Source organism: Ciona robusta, chromosome 8 (assembly GCF_009617815.1).
Source record: "Ciona robusta chromosome 8, ASM961781v2".
NCBI classification, from domain to species: Eukaryota; Metazoa; Chordata; class Ascidiacea; order Phlebobranchia; family Cionidae; genus Ciona; species Ciona robusta.
The window spans coordinates 3,937,245-3,954,639 of record NC_143242.1 but is presented as its reverse complement, the minus strand read 5'-3'; the positions used below and the strand labels follow the sequence as shown (position 1 = coordinate 3,954,639).

General features: G+C 38.2%; 1 protein-coding gene and 1 long non-coding RNA gene across 2 annotated transcripts; both read left to right on the top strand.

The window, feature by feature from the left end:
* Window positions 1-5,269: 5,269 nt before the first annotated feature.
* On the top strand, window positions 5,270-7,725 carry LOC149732441 (uncharacterized). Its single transcript, XM_089883790.1, has one exon. The coding sequence runs from the start codon at window positions 5,270-5,272 to the stop codon at window positions 7,094-7,096; it is 1,827 nt and encodes a 608-aa protein (XP_089739916.1). The 3' UTR covers window positions 7,097-7,725.
* Window positions 7,726-10,941: 3,216 nt separating this feature from the next.
* Window positions 10,942-14,249, top strand: LOC149732440 (uncharacterized). The gene is made up of 2 exons (XR_016385580.1): window positions 10,942-11,032; window positions 11,249-14,249. It is a non-coding gene; the product is annotated as an uncharacterized LOC149732440 (long non-coding RNA).
* Window positions 14,250-17,395: the final 3,146 nt, after the last annotated feature.

Here is a 17,395-nt window from a genome sequence, read left to right as displayed (position 1 = left end):
TGATGATGTTAGACGCACTCTTGGGTTAGAATATTCACAATCAGACCTTGAAACCCTGGCTTCCAAAGCCGATGACATAATGATGTTACAAGCCCCAAATTCATTTGTCGGTCAATCCAGTAATGCCTCAGCAGATCCTTCTCCTAATACCGTTACCTCGCAGATGCTTGTTAATGATAATTTTGAGCGCCGTTTGCAACGTTTAACTGACGAGTTATTGACACGTAAAAATCCGACTTCCCACGATAATACCGATTTTTCTGCTTACCCGGAGTATAACGCTTATCATCCCCGCAGTAATTTTCAACGTAGTCAACCTCGATATCGTTCTGTTCGACCGTTTGCTTCTTTTACGCCTCGTGCTAGGTTTAATTCTCGTCCTCCTGGTAACGCTGCACAGCCACAGTTTAATCCGCCGCAGACTCTCCGTCCCCGGTTTCGACCTACTCATAACCATAACCCGTCTGAATTGTGTTATTATCACGCCAGGTTTGGGGCAAGTGCCTATAGTTGTGTCCAGCCTTGTAATTGGAATGACCGTTCAAAAAACGGGACAGGTCCTTCACGTGTTCGGTGAAGCGTGCTAATAATAGGACTGACTCTCACGCGCCTTCTACTTTCACCGTCCTTGATAAAAATCTTAATTTGTCGTTTCTCTGCGACTCGGGTAGTGCAGTTAGCATTATTCCCTTGTGGTATGCCCCTCGTTCATTTAATAATAAGTCTATGCGGTTACAAGGTGTTTCTGGCAAAACTTTTTATTCTTTTGGTAAAATTGACCTACACTCTAAAAAAACTTGACGCAAAATGCTCAATCAAGTGCTTGATTGAGCGCATTTTTTCAATCAAGTCGCTTCGACCGAATCAAATTCGCGTCAAACGTCTAGATTCGAGAGAATCGCTCTCGGACTTACATCAAAATTTGATTCAGAGGAGCGACGCGAGAGAGTCACTCACTTCTTCTCGCCCTTATTACGTCACGCGGGAGCGCGCCAAATTTTAAACGGTCTTGAACAAAGTCTTTAGACTGTGGAAGTGTTACTTAATTCTAAGAGGAATCAGGTGTAATATCGCTTAAGTAAGATGAGAAAAATAACAATGCAGACGCAACATTGGTCAGTAAGTCTTAAATAAAAGTCACAGTAAAACACGAAAAGAAAACCCGTCAGAAGCTAAAGGTGAGGAATTTTAATACCATTTACAACGGTATGGTCTTACACACTTACTATATCTTTTGTTTAATTAACAGCACTCTAATGTGAAGCAACACCATTATAAGTTCAACTATCGACGATAAGATTTCAAAGTGAGTCATATATTACAACTGTACTGAAGAAAGATGACAAGCGCACGTTGCTTACCATAAAAGTTAAGTATGCATTTGTGTTTTATATACAAAGTGGACATAGCATTATTTAATAGCATCCAAATACAAAACCATATTTTATGTTTTTAGATTTAGGCGTCACGAACTGATTTTCCGAACTACCATCGTTTATACGAATGAATTACCGTCAACAGGGAATGTGAAAATTAGAACGTCGTTAATTCAAATTGGTGAGTATTAAGTAAACTTTTGTCGGAAAGGGTGTGTGGACTTATTCATTTAACTTGCTGCTTTCATTACAGACTGAATGTGATGTCAAGTGGAAACGTTTATGAGGGAGAAGTCCGTTCAACGTTTAATAAAGGAGAGAATTTCTTATCTGCGAGCTTTACTACTTCATGCCTCAGCAATACCCCTGGGAATACGACGTTTTGACAGTCGTTTATAAACCACATTTTCTATCTTTTGTTGTGTTTTATGTTCCTTCCTATTTGTTGTCTTTCATTGCGTATAATTTTCCACGTCAACACTTTATCTGCAGTGTTTATAATAACTTGTGTATGCTGTGCCAATTAAATAAAAAATACAAAACAAACATTTTTTACCCCAGAAATATATATGTAGAATTTTTCATACAAATCAAGTTTAAATCAAAATTTGATTGAGATCGGCCCATTTTAATGCTAAAAAATCGCTGAAACCGAGCGAAATTTTGACGTAAATTTGATTTAAAAAATTGCGTCAAGCACTTGATTCAAAAATTTTGCGTCAAAATTTGGTGTTGATTGAATTTGATTGAAATTTGATTGAACTTTTTTTACAGTGTAGTTTTGGACATTGGTTTAGGTCGTTCGTTAGTTTGGACTTTTCAGATTTGTGATGTGAAACACGCAATTCTAGGTGCAGATTTCTTTGGTCATTATCGTATTTCGATTGACGTATTTGGCAAACGTTTGGTTATCCGGAATAATGTCCATGATAAGTCTTCTACTACTAAGCGCAGTAAGCGCAATAGGCGCAAAAGGTTTCGAGGTGTTCGTAAGGTGCATGCCTTTGACAAGTGTAAGAAAACCAATTCTCCTCGTCCTCCACAGGATAATAACGGTTCGACTGATCCCATAGTTTTTCGTGTTGAACAGACTTCCGTTTGTAAAGGTGATGACCGTTATAACAACATTTTGGCTAAATTCCCCGATTTAACTTCTCCATTTTCCCGTCACGTCCCCATTAAACATAATGTCACTCATCAGATTGTTACACGTGGTCATCCTGTTTCTTGTCGACCTCGTCCTCTTTCTCCTGAAATGATGGAGATTGCTAGGAAAGAGTTTTCTAAACTACAAGAGTTAGGTATTGTTGTCCCCAGTGATAGTCCATGGTGTTCGCCGCTTCATATGGTCAAAAAGTCTGATAATTCTTATCGTTGTGTCGGAGATTACCGTAGGTTAAACCAGATGACGGTCTCAGATTCGTATCCCCTTCCATTTTTGCGTGATTTTGCTAACATTCTGCATGGTCGCACGATTTTTAGTAAACTAGACCTCGAGCGTGCTTACCATCAGATACCTATGGATAAGTCGTCTGTTGCAAAGACTACTATTACGACCCCTTTTGGCGCCTTTGCTTATAAACGCATGAGTTTTGGTCTCTGTAATGCTGCGCAGACTTTTTCACGTTTTATTAGTCAAGTCGTCCGTGGTTTGGAGGAGTTTTGCTTTGCGTTTGTCGACGATTTGTTGGTAGCTAGTTATTCTCCGGAAGAACATGAAAAACATTTAAAAATAGTTTTTCAACGTTTGTCCGAATATGGTTTGCTCATTAACACTAAGAAAAGTATTCTTGGTGCTTCTGAATTGCAATTTCTTGGCCATCACATTACCAAGGACGGTATGACTGCCATTGCTGACCGTGTCGTTGCCATTAGAGCTTTTCCATTGCCAAAGACTGTGTCTGAATTAAGACGTTTTCTAGGTATGGTAAATTTTTATAGACGGTTTATCCCTCATGCTGCTGATACTTTGCGCCATCTTAATTCTATGTTGTGTAAGAACCCTTCCAACCGTCGCCCGCTTGTTTGGTCCACTGAATCCATGTCTGCCTTCCAAAAGATTAAGACTATGCTTAGTGAAGAAACCCTTCTGTGTTACCCTAAGCTAAATGGTAGATTTTCCTTGGTAACTGATTGTAGTAGGACCGCTATGGGCGCTGTTCTCAATCAGCTGGTTGAAGGTGAATGGAAACCCCTCGCTTTCTTTTCCCGAGCGTTAAAACCTTCCCAAAAGAAATATAGTGTTTTTGATCAGGAGCTTTTGGCCATTTATGATGCTGTTAGGCATTTTAAGTATTTGCTTGAAGGGCGTAAATTTAATATCGTCACTGATCATAAGCCCATTGTTCGCGCCTTCCATTCCAAGCGTGATAGATTTTCTCCTAGGCAGACGCGACAATTTTCGTTGATTGCTGAGTACACTAAGTCTATCGAATATATCAGTGGTTTTCAAAATTCGGTTGCCGATTGCCTTTCGCGCGTCGAAGTAAATTCGCTCTCGTTACCAAATGAAGCTATCACGCTTCATGAAATTTCCAGACATCAAAACAACCCTGCCTTTGTTAATGAAATTGAATTATATAGCAGCCTTAACCTTGTTAATCGTGTCATTCCCGATTCGGACAATTTGATTATCGGTGACGTGTCTACTGGTTCCTTTCGGCCTATTATACCTGCTCCACTTCGTCGCAAAGTTTTTGACACACTGCATTCGTTGTCACATCCTGGTGTAAATACATCACAAAAACTCATTAGCGATAGATTTCTTTGGCATCGTATGAGGTCAGACATTCGCGACTGGTGCGTTTCTTGTATTGCCTGTCAGAAATGTAAGGTTCATATTCACAATCGCGCTCCACTTGCACAGTATAGAGAGCCTTCATCGCGTTTTGTGGATTTGAATTTAGACATTGTCGGACCCCTTCCTAATTCCCACGGCTATTCATACCTAATGACTTGTATTTGTCGTTTTTCCCGTTGGATAGAGGCAATTCCGTTAAAGGATATTTCCGCTCAGACGCTCGCTAGTGCCTTTTTGTTAAATTGGGTTGCTCGTTTCGGCTGTCCTTCGCGTATAACTACGGATCGAGGTACGCAGTTTACTGGACAGGTTTGGTCTGATTTGTGCCTTTTCCTTGGTGCCAAGCACATTAGCACCACAGCATACCATCCCGCTGCCAATGGCAATATTGAGCGCTTTCATCGTACGCTCAAGGCAGCTCTGAAGGCGTATGACAACCCCGGTGACTGGCATACGAATCTTGGTCCTGTGTTGCTTGGTTTGCGTTCTTCTTTTAAACCCGATTTGGAATGTACGCCAGCTGAGTTAGTTTACGGGACCACCTTACGTTTGCCTTTAGAATTTTTTGATGAGCGTGATGGTTGTGATTTACCAAAATCAGAATTCGCGTCGCGTCTATCGTCCTTCATGGAAACCCTTCGTTTCCCGAAGCGTAGAGCACAACAGCCGGTCAAAAGTCACATTGATCATGAGCTGTCTTCCTGTACTCACGTTTTTATCAAGTGTGGGGCTAACAAAGGTCCATTACATCCCCATTATGACGGCCCATTCAAGGTTTTGGATAAAAGCCCTAAATTTTTCACCTTGGCTATGCGTGGGCGACCCAACACGGTCTCGATTGATCGGATTAAAGTCGCTCATTTGCCTATGTTCCCGTCTAACTTGACCCCTATCTCGTCTGCGTACTGTGATGAAAATCTCAACGAGAGTATTTCCACAGAACAACCTCTCAGTAATACCTTCGATTCTGAGAACCCCTATATTCCTGCTCCTGTCGAGGAACCTCTTCAACAGGAAATCCCCAACGAACTTGTCCGTTACACCCGCGGTGGTCGTCCTGTAAAGCTTCCTCTTCGTTTTAGGGACTAATAGGATGAGCTTGTTTTATTTATTATTTATGTCTTTGTTTGCTTTTACTGTGAGTACTCCGCTCAAATTATGTCACGATTCTCTGTTTAAAGGAGAATATTTTATTCCCGAGTCCCCGCCTTGCGTTAAGCAAATTCCGTCTACGGTTAAAACGTGTGAAGCTAGGATTTTTAATCCGTCTTCCGAGCCCCTGCCGATAACTATGCACACGTGCCAAACTTTTGTCAGCACGTTCCATACCACGTATTTCTTTTTTGGGAGTAAAACCCATTCCATAGAGACCAATTCTGGTCCGGCGCCTGCGTCCGGTGCGTGTGAAGAGTGGGTGCAAACTAAGAATGCTCCTAGTTATGGTCCATTAACTAAAATGTCTGAAACTCAGTTTTCCACTTCCAACGAGGTGGAACTGTCCTACCAATGGCCTACTAGCGTGACTAAGTCTATTAACAATGCCCAAATGACGCAATCTGTCGTCTACTATGACCACATTCGTAAACGAATGAAGAGTCCTATGGGTATTTTAAGTAAATGCGATGTGCATCGCGGATTCTGTACCGTAGGTACAAGTACCTACGTTTGGAAAGTGCCCAAACTTATAGATTGCCCCCCGACTAAGCCTGTGGGAACCCATAACCTGACCCTACATTTTAGTGAGTCACAACGTCCTTATCGTTTAGAGGTACGTGATTTGGGACTTAGCATTCATTCCCTGGCTACCTGTCCGACCAATACTATCGCCTGTTATTCTAAGGACACTTTGTGTGATCAGTCTGGTCTGATTATTATCCCTTTAAATTGTTCTACCGCCTCTTTGTTGCGGCCTCAGCGAGTTCATAGCAACAATGCGTTCGACTCGTATGATCCGACTTCTGGTATGATTAACGAAGTCTCGGACACCTTGACTGAGAGCATGCGCAACATGACTGCCGATATACATTACTTAGAATGTACTATTCAGTCACTAGTGTCTACTTTATATTCGCTGGTCTCCCGGCAGTATCCGGGAGACATACTCAGTAAAATTCTGGGTGGACAGCGTGCTGCCATTACGGTAGGAGATCTCATGACTGAGTTAACGTGTGAGAACATTAATGGGACCATTTTGCATTCACTTGAGCACGGGAAACTCTTTGCTACCAGGCCACTCATACGTTATCGGGACCACGCTGGCAAGTTTGGCATTGGGCAGTTGTATCGTGACGGTTTTGTTTACGCTGGCGTTAAATTTGTCGAGAGTTATACACCTGGGCGGGTGATGTCTTTTCGTATTCTTGACAACTTTTATGTGTTTGATAATTACTCCTTGTCACATACGGACCAAAAGGTCAATTATATTACCCCATCTTTTTCCCCCGTCAATTTTCATCACACTACTCCCGATTATGAATCATTCATGAACGAGTTCCCCAAGACCGCTAGTGGTTTTGAAGATCTTACCACTATGTTAGCGACCTTAAGCCAAGCCAAACTTACTCACGATAAATTTTACCACTATCTTGAATCCAACTCCAACCCCTCTATTAGTGCCGATATGGAATATGTTTCCAAAACGTTAGACGCCTCCGCTCATAACATTTTTCTGAATGTGTTAAGTTCAATAACTTCACCATTTTGGACTTGTATAGTCATGGCTGCGCTTTCTATGGCATGTTTTTGGGGAGTTTTTTTTACCTTCTGGGTTTTTAAGGTGTACGGTGCGTCCATTTTTATTTTCATTCGGGGTAGAATTCGAGACGTTCGTTACCCTAATAACCCCCAAAATAATAATATTGATGAACGCGATAATTTCATTTCGGAACGTCCTTCCCAAAATACCCACGCCACTGCATAGTTTACTTTTGCATACCTCTTGGTTAAATCACATTCTTTCATTTATTTTGCTAAAACATTTATTTCGCATTTCGCTTAAACCTTTAACTTTGGGTAATCATGTACGAATTCGTAAAAATTATGGTTTGTTATACTTATGTCACTTTTATCGTTTTTTTGTGGTGTCTTTGGTGTAAAATAATTTTTTTGTTGGTAATGTAATTTTACCTTATATATATCATTTTTTTAGAAATTGGGTATGTTCATGCATTCATTTTGGCGTTATAAATTTTTTGTAGCTTATTCAGTGTAAAACATTTTTAATAGTAATGTAACCACACAGTATATCTAGCCTAAACGTATTTTGCATACATTCCATCCAAGACTTCATTATACCTCACCAAATTCCCTTTTTTTTAGACAATCGCTGCTAGAACACTGAGGCCCTACAATAGATCACCCCACCAGTGAACACATCTGCGCGAACATGTCGACCAAATCCTCAACAATGCAAATCCTCAACAACACAAATCCTCGGTTGAATATCACTGGAAATAATTCGATGAAAGGTGACAGCCACATCGGTCACGCAAACATCGAAGTAAATCAAACAAAAGAAATAAAACTCCAAGAGTCATCCAGTAAACAAAAGACGAGGATCATCATTGGAACCAAAAAACTCCAAAAGCTTCCAACAATTTAAAAACTGTAATCATGAGGAACAGTTCGCGTGGATCGTCAGCACATGAAACCATCTTGTGTGGGTGTGAGCCTATTTGTAGCGGTTGATGTGGGAAAGCAGTAGATTAATCTTTAATTTAATGTCATTACAAAATATACTGAAGTCTCAAGATCGAGTGTGTGCAACTAACGTCCTTCTAATAACCGTTTTTCCGTGTACAACATTCTGGCAATCGTATAAATTTTACGTCTTCTTTGTGTAGGCTCAAAAGGAGACAATTACAGTATCATCAAAGCGTAGATAAAACACTCCCGATTCTTTTTATGTCCGTTTTCTAAATTTGTACTGACGTTGTATGCCCCAGGGTCAAATTATCTGGGCGTTTTACTATATTTTTACTGTGTGTTTTTGTTATAAAATAGTTGCCCAAATATTGGACATTACGCATTTGGACTAAACTTTTGGTGAACGTATTCTCGTGGCCTGTTTTCAGTCATCGTTGTTCGTCAATAAACGAGTCAAAAACCGTTGAGCGGGTGGTTTGTCTTTACTGCTGCGTCTAAGCAACCGAAAAGTAAGTTCACGGCGTCAACTATCAACCAAAGAAGGATCAACTACGCACGGAGTCAACGTCAACCGAGCCAAACAGCTACGTTTTACGCCGCCCCCAACAGTTCCTTATAAACCTAAATACTTTGTATAAGTCCTGGGGAGACCTTTATGTACCAAAAGTGTATACCATCGATTTGGAACCGTGCTGTCTTTAAAATTGCTATTTGGTAGTTTTGTAGCTTATTGAATCCTAACATTCAGCAAATTGTGTTAAAACATACATTGTGGTAATGTCAATGCTACAGTATTAAAGCCTTTCATGTACTTTATATTAGTAATTTACTAATTTTCATACAAAAAACAATGTATGTACTTTATGGGTTGAGTGTTTTATATATGTTTCATTTGTATTCGAAATACATACTTTCATAATGTTTTATCACATTTTTTGTGGAAATATAAAACGGAGAAGTTCTAAGGTACGCCATGCTAAAGATCCTGAGATGTGTAGGCTAGTGTTTACCTATTATTACGAAGTACAAAATAGATTGAACTATCGTAAAAAATTCAATATACTGTTTAAAAACTCGTATGAATGCTAGACCTGCTGTTTTTAAATTTAACAATTTCGCGCGCTTTTTTTCGTTGCTTTGGAAACAGTATTTAGCAATGTTGTTTATTTATTTTCGGGGACAAAAAGTATAAGTAAAAAATAGCTGGGAACACAGAAATTCCCATTCTACGCATAAACAACGTTAATTGCCCTCCCCGCTTTTTGATGATTGGTGTGCCTTTATAGCACAATCCTTTCCACCAGTAACACTATGTGGCAAGCCAAATAAAGTTAGTTTTGCAGCAGATTGAGCTTATGTGTTCTTACTACCAAACTTTAAGTTGAGTATTTCTTAGTTAGAAATTTATTCTATTTTTAAAAACTCTACTATTATACTACTTATTAATACAGGTTATGTTAACATTAAATTATTCATACAACTAACTAATATCAAGATCGATACTACACACCTCAATCGCGACGTGACATCGGTTTAGGTACGTTTATTACGTCACACTCGCTGCGTTAAGTAGTTACGTCACACAGATACAATAATCGTATCATAACGCGACGCATTCTGTATCTCGTAGTTACGTCATCGCTCGACTACTTTTGACGTCATAATACGGTTTATTTTACGCACGCGGTTTGCGACGTTTTTTTTTGTTCCATGGGGCCCCATGAGCGTTTTGCGTTCGGATAATTTTTTGTATTTTCTAATATTATTCTACTTTTATATTGTAAGTTATATATATTCTTGTAAATTATGTATATTCTGTAAGAAGATCAAAGAGTTGGTAAGCTATATGTCATAATAGGCATTGTTACGTACACCTGTGTTTTTCTAGATGACATCAGAATGTGACGTCATGAGGTTGTGATGACGCAACAGAAGAACCCAATACGTAAGTTCATTTGTTCCGTCCCAATCTTTATTGAATAAAAATAAAAAATTTAGGGTGTTCAATATTTTTAGAACATAGTATGTGACGTCACAAAGGATAGAGCGTCGCATCAAATACGCAGCAAGAATAAAGGTAATATGACGTAATGATGTACAAACTGACACTTAACTGTTTACTTTGTTGCAGAAAAGCCGGCCAATAGAGCTGCAGAAAAACGTTGCCAAGGTATTTTTACTAATTTAAAACTTAACTATAAAAAGTATTTGCGGAAAATGTTTTTTAAATCTAAGTGATAGAATAAAAACACATTTAATATTTATTGAAAATTTAAATGCAACGTAAATTTACCATGTAGCGGAACTATAACGTTTAATTGTTTTACAGGCGAAGAAACAAAACGAAAACGCAAATAAGGATGCTGGTTTGAGGTTTTGAGTGTTTTCGAGTTGTGTGTTTGTGTATATGTGGGGTAAAGGCTGGTGCACTCTTACAGTGCTTTCTCTTTGTGCTGGAACTAGTGTTGCCAGCTTTTTAGTCAGTCTCTTCGATCTGTGTAGTTCATTTTGCATGTCACTGAAATATATGCATTAAAACTACGGCGAACATATTTTTGGATAGATCAGATTTTGATGTTGTACACTCTATTGTGCGCTTCTCGCAAAGATCAAAATCATTTAGCAATTGCGTATTGTCCTGATCCCTTCTATATGTTGATGCTCGAATACTCGAGTAATATCAACACGCAGTATAATACGCGCATAAGCGCAACGTTGATTTATAGTCCATTTTCTCAATTTTATATTATAACGAAGTCAAAACTTTAAATTTAAAAATTTAAACGTTATGCAGCGCGATTGGGACGATGGCCACGTCACAATTGCGCTACGACGTCGATACGATGGGTCAGAGCATTGTCCTGACCCTGCGTTTAGTGCGGTTACCTCAGTTTTGATCAAGTTGTATAGTTAACGGTCATGATGTTGCGTGGACGTCGCCGCTAGGAATACTACGCTATATATAGATGGTAATTTCACTACCAGTATAGTGATGCAAAGATTGGTTGTTTAGTATTATATTGTGTAAAGAGATGGCGAGATAAACCGGTACCAACATGGTGTTTGTTGCATGTGTGACACACTTTTTATCTGCACATTGTTGTATTATTTTTGTCTTTTCCAGCCACATTAGTATGAAGGTATTTTAATCGTGTGTTTATTTTTCAGAAAAGTAATTTACTTATGAAGACATCGTCAGAAATTTAAACAGGTGGTTTACTTTTATGTTTCGTTGCAACCTAATAGAAATAAGCCGTAATATTCCTTGTGTCTTATTCTCGATCAGCAAATTTGCCAACGCTAGTTTTATTACTTTTCCGCATGTTGGCAGTAGAACACAAATACTTTTAGTATTGTGGACTACAAAAATTACGATTGGTTGCTTGGTATGTATAAAATAAGTTTTAAACCCAATGTATAATTTTAGTTGCACCTCTTCATACACCCCAGCACACAGAGTGCTAAGCAGAGTGGCGAATCTGGACACTTCTACTTACGCAAGAGAATACAACTTTGGAAAAAGTGAAATTGGGACGAGCTGTGTAAGAAATCTACGAAGATAATGAATATTACCATTAAGTCAAATACATGTCGGGAACATATAAGGTACATTGTGTTTCACATTTCTATTACCATAAGAAACTGTATGTGACTATTTTAAAACGTTTAAAAACCCCGCACTGTGCAATATTTCGCGTACGGCGGTAATTAAAACATGATATTTATAAACCGTTAGGTGGCAGAGTAGAGGAAGCTGTAGTGAATTTCTTGACGACTTTTATAAGTTTTACAATAAAACCCAGTAATTTATAACCATATATAGGGAGATTATGTAAAACGCACATTTCAGGAATTATATCTGGTCTGATGTATGTCCTAAGAATTCGTAATATTTTACCGGTTTATATTTCTACCATATGTCACCTCTTTTAAATAGCGGTTATAGGGCCGTTGGAATAAAACGAATACCTCTGTATTTTTCTTTAATTACGGCAGCTAAAACAAATATTTATACCCAAGAACAAAATACGGGATACAGCGACAGAACACCAATCATTAGACTAGATATAAGTGTCGTGTGAGGTTGTTCAAGTTATAACTGAAACAAAATGCTTGATAACTAAAGAGGTCGCTATTTATACAACATAAGGTGTTGACCGTGACGTTATTTTTGGCTGGAAGTGACTGGAATACGACTCTTTGTTTTAACTTGGTATCTCCGCGTATCCCTTTTAACAATGTGTGAAATAAAGTGATGGAGAAATAGAAAATCTTGCAGCGGATTTGCGGTCACGGGTCACTGCGTAAGGTCAAGCGTGAAATTCTTGCGTCACTTATCGATGAGGAGTCGACCACAAAACCGCGTTGAATCAACTTTGCCAGTTTCCACCAAGACACCGTTCATCATGCGAGCAACGAATACCACGTTTACGATCCGATGCCTGTAATTTAATGTCGTCATTAAAAAAACTCTAAAGTCACCGAAACCGAAAACTGAATTGTTGTGACGTCATCACAACTAAAAGTCCCCCCACCGACCCAGAAATACATGACAAAGTAGAACGAAGTTGGAATTAATCAATGTCTGAACCGGTGTCAGTATAACAGAGTGAGACATATAAGCGGGGTGAACGGTTTACATCTTTGTATCTTTTGTTTCACAACTTAAGGTGTCATACACATAACTCAGTATTGTTTAGTTTCTATGGAATGATGTAAACGATCGTTTGAGAAACACAAATGTTGATCTAACTTCACACCTTGAGACAAAGAACACAAGTGTCGGGTTTCGTGAAAAGTGATCTCCACAGCGACACCTGTTGATCAGATTTTTTCGTGAGAGAAAGATAAAGTGATGGACTCATTGAACCGTGAAGAAGAAAAACAATGGCGTAATCGCGAGATCCGCGGTAAAGAAAACAAATCTATCAACAACGAATTCGAGAATCAATTGAGCTTCGAAAAATCTACAAAACTTTTCTAGAATTTGTAACAGATTTAAGATAATACGAAAAAGATGAAGAATTTTGTAATATCCGTTGAAATCTTGGTATTTTAACAAGATCTCGCTACAGCTGCTCGCTACTAATGTTACACAATGTCCAGCAACATTAGACAGGTCAATATTGGGCTGACTAATTGACCGCCAACTCTACACACAGCTGGGGAACCACTCAAGATTACAATGAAACTCTAATGGAACGAAAAAGTGTCTTTTACAACGACGGAATGTGAAGCTTTTAACCCCAATATCCAAAACCAAAACATTGACGTTCCAATAGTATATACTGACTAAAAGTTTTTATAACTTTTTAAAGACGTGTTTCAAAACTGAAGCTTTAGAATTTACGAAATAAATTTAAGAGATTAAGAATTTGTAACAAAACCAGTGGGAACGTTGAATAAGAACTCAAAGCACTACGAACATGGATTGTGTCAACTTGTACTTTTCAATATGAAGATACAAAATATCACGACATTGAATCAATATTTATCGGCGCTATGACGTCATGATGTAAACGTTGAAGCTTGTATACCTCGGAGACGATGTTTTGTGTGACGTAACATACAGCATTGTCACGGCGACATGGATGGTTGAAGACAATTCACACGGTATTACGTCACCGGGGAATAACCGGGTCAAACGAGATCAGACACGAAGAAATATTTAAAACGGAAGTTGAATAGAGAAACCTCAAAAAGGGAAACAAGCCACCACGCATGCGCATGAAGTAGAGGAATACCCAAACATGACAATGGTTGTTTGATTTACAATGGAATTATTTTCACGACGCTTCGGCGCCAACCTGGAAATCGAACTGGACGTCGACAAATAATCAGCGCGAGAAAAAGAGACTTGTTTTAATAACGGAAACAAGTGCGACGTCACAGTAGTCCTTGTGGCGTCATATTGTGCCAGAGCGTTGGCACGAATCGCGTGGTTTAGTTGCAACATGAGCATCAACTTCCATCGACGCCAATCTATGTTTTACTACATCGGGTGAATAGGCGGAAGTTTACGGGAATCCGATGCCAGATTTACCGCAGACATGATGTTTTCACACGATGTCCATTACAAGAATGTTGCTCGATAAATAAGAGACAAGCAGTGGTAATTACAAGGTTAATAAGAAAACGGAAATATTGGGGCCGAGTTTCACAACCTTGGCGTGGGAACATTTTTAAACATTTTCCTTTTTCCTCAAACAACAAAATTCTAACGTACCAAACATATTTTTACGCCTAATCTTTTATACATATGTTATATAAATCTAGTCAAGACGATTTTAAGTATTATGGGTTCCTGGTAAAAAGGTAATAAAGAAAATGTGAAAGGTTTTTATTTGTATCAGTGTTATCATGTTCAATATTTTCGCAATTATTTTCTGCATAAACAAACAAGCGTCAGATTAAATTTTATTATAACATTTTGCCACGTTCTTTTAGCCATTTATTTTGGCGCGGTTTAAACGTTAAGTTGTCAGTAATATGATTGATATTTAACCAAAATGTACCATGGTTTTTTTCTTAGAAAAAATATAAAGAAGTAAGTTAGAATTATCTGTGTCGTTTATATGTTCGCTTATAGGTAAAGTAATAAATAATAATTATCAACTTGCAATGGGTTTTGTTAGCAGTTCCTAAACCGATAGACAAATATGTTTTGCGACCCGGTAACCAAATTACAACCAGTTGACCCATGCGCTAATATAGGAAGTGGAAATAACTTTGTTGGATTAAGTGAATTCCGACACTTTTCACGAATGGTTGTGAGGATTAGCAGGACAACCAGACGCCTTGGAGGTCAAGGGTGACGTAATATGACGCGCCGTCACGTGACATAGTGCGAAATCGCCCAAGTTGCGTGTGACACGTCGTTAATCACGTGGTCATTAATCAAGTTGTAAAGGACCCAGAAAAAATCTGACCAAGGCTGGAAACTAATCACTAAGCGACGCTGTTTGGCCGTTTTCATACCACCCCGCTGGTGTTTAAACAGTGATATAGAAAATATATACCTGTACATAAGCACGCTTTAATTATTCAAAGTCGTCTTATTACAGTTAAAATGGTGCTTTGAACTAGAAATCCTTCAGATAAAACATATAAAGATGTGATATAAGATATTAGTTTGCCATTAAACAGATACAGAAAAGATACTATACTGGAATGCACGAAACTTAAACACTCTTTACATAAAATATAAAGGTAACTAGCTGTAACAGCTATACTACAACTTTTTTGTTTTAATAATTTTAAAATGAGGCGAAATTTAATTACGATATAGAAAGGTTTGTATACGAGTGTGGTCTAAGATGATGGAACCACATCCGAGTCCGGATGGTGATTTAACAAAGAAGATGAAGACAAAGAAGGTTAGATCAAATTGTGTGAATCCACTTTGTCTAACAAAGTGTTCGTCGTCAGCCTCTCTGTCAATACAATGTAACGCGATATAAGCGACTCCATTGTTAACTCATTCACACGTAACAATTTATCTTGGCGAACGCGACGCCAACAATAGAAACATCGGATGCGAGATTCTGATTAAAAACCTCAACAGATTAATTTAGATGGAAAATCATAAATATAAATTACGAAGAATATAAACTATACTCCTTACTTTTGCTTGGATAGTTTTATTTTACTTATGTACAAGCAATGTAGTAACTAAAATTATTTTGTTTAATACGAAAAGATACACGGGTCGAAATAATAAACACCTCATGTCCGCTGTCGATTGAATTTGTAAACATTTTTAAACGCACTTAAATTTAGATTTTTAAAAAGCGCGCATTTACAAGGGGTATTTTAAATGCGTCATAAATTGTTGTATATCCTATAGTGCACCGAACCTAGGACCAACTCCCATAGAGTAATAAATGAAAGCTGTTAAAATTCTAATTAAAGATCTTTGCTTGAGTCAATTTATAGGTTTTTGGTTAAACTACGCCAAGTTATTATTAGCACACTGTCAAAGACTTGTAATATTTATGTGAATATCATAGCTTCGCCATATCATCGGTCACCTGGTAACCAGCATCAACTAATAAGTTATCTGTTGTCGTGTTTCAAGTAATAACATATCGTGTCAATCATTTCAATGTTTAATCATCGGGAAGCATCGTGTTTTACATTTCCAACAAATGTTTCAAGGAATCGTGGCAACGCACAAGTCGGTTAGATGAAAGCGAACCTAATTTTTATTCATTGCTGCCTCGTTAGAAGAAGAAACATTTACCTACAACAGTGAGCAAGTAAATCCGAAGCTCCGATTTACGATGGCCATCAAATGTGGCTCCATTCGCACAGAGAACAATGTCGGGAGCTTTGTTTATCTTCTCGTAAATCGACATCAAATAGACAACAACGCGTCGTTATACGTTCCAATACTTTACACGTTTTAATATTGGACTTGATCGAACTGATTTAACAATATACATTCGTTTATAAAATAACATTGAATATAAGGGAAAGCAAATTCCCCAACACGGTAGTCACTTTTGCTATTCAAACACGAAACCAACATGTATGATCATTAATTCCCGCATAGCTTGTACACTTTGGACTTGAGATGAATAAGCTAACATAGTCTGTTGTATACAACCCATCGCCATTTTATATTGCCTGCAGCTTTGTGCGTGTTAGACTTGCGCAGCCATATGGTGTTTTAATATTATAGTGTCCACGCGACATGTATAGTTCCTCTATTATGCAACAACAACATATTTGTTAAGTTGGGTGCGTGTAAAGCTTATATTTCATCCCAGGTCAACGTGTGAGGTCTGTATGTTTGTAAGGTTATCTGACCAAATGATGATCCCAAGCAACAGCTACGACTGATGTCGGATATCTAACGCTTAGTTGAGAATATTTTCGCTTTGTTGTGGACAAGTGAGGCGTGAAAAGCAGCAATTTCGACGCTGCACGCGCACTCTGTCTTAAGCCGATAAAGACTGGAAAAGTGTAGTTGACTTTGTGACGATGAAACTGGATTGATCCGGTCTATTCCAGTTCCCACGCGGAAAAGTGTCACCTACCAACCTTATATTACACGATTCCTAAGTACATATTTAGAAGTTTTTGGCAACATACAGTCAACAGATAAAATGTGTTGTTGTATTGTGCATTTTTCAAAAAGAAAATTATAAAAAGTGTAATTTATCTATTCCTTTCTTTTAGCGTTTATATCATATTTCAAATTGTTTATATTTAGTAGGCTGGGGTAACATGGGACACTCTTTTTTCAGTTTCTTTTCTGGTTCTATATTAGAATATTTACGGAATTGTATAACCGTGGTCCTATGAAATAACAAAATGAAGTCGGAAAACTTTTTACCAGCTCCTCTTCTCCTCGTTCCCTCCTCCGTCGTCCTCGGAGGTCCGCTGTCCCACGTGAAGCGTTACAAACTTACCAGGCGTTCGTAAAGTTTTAAAACAATTTTATACTTTTCTCTTTTAATTTTATTAGGGTTCTCTATTAACTGCTATTATTGTTTATAGGTAAACGAAATATTAACACATTTCCATTTTCAGATATATGTAGTCTGTTAAATAGGTGCCTGATATGTTT

Bases quoted from the DNA above. Each gene is read 5' to 3' on its own strand.
- LOC149732441 (XM_089883790.1), top strand. From the start codon at position 5,270: ATGAGCTTGTTTTATTTATTATTTATGTCTTTGTTTGCTTTTACTGTG.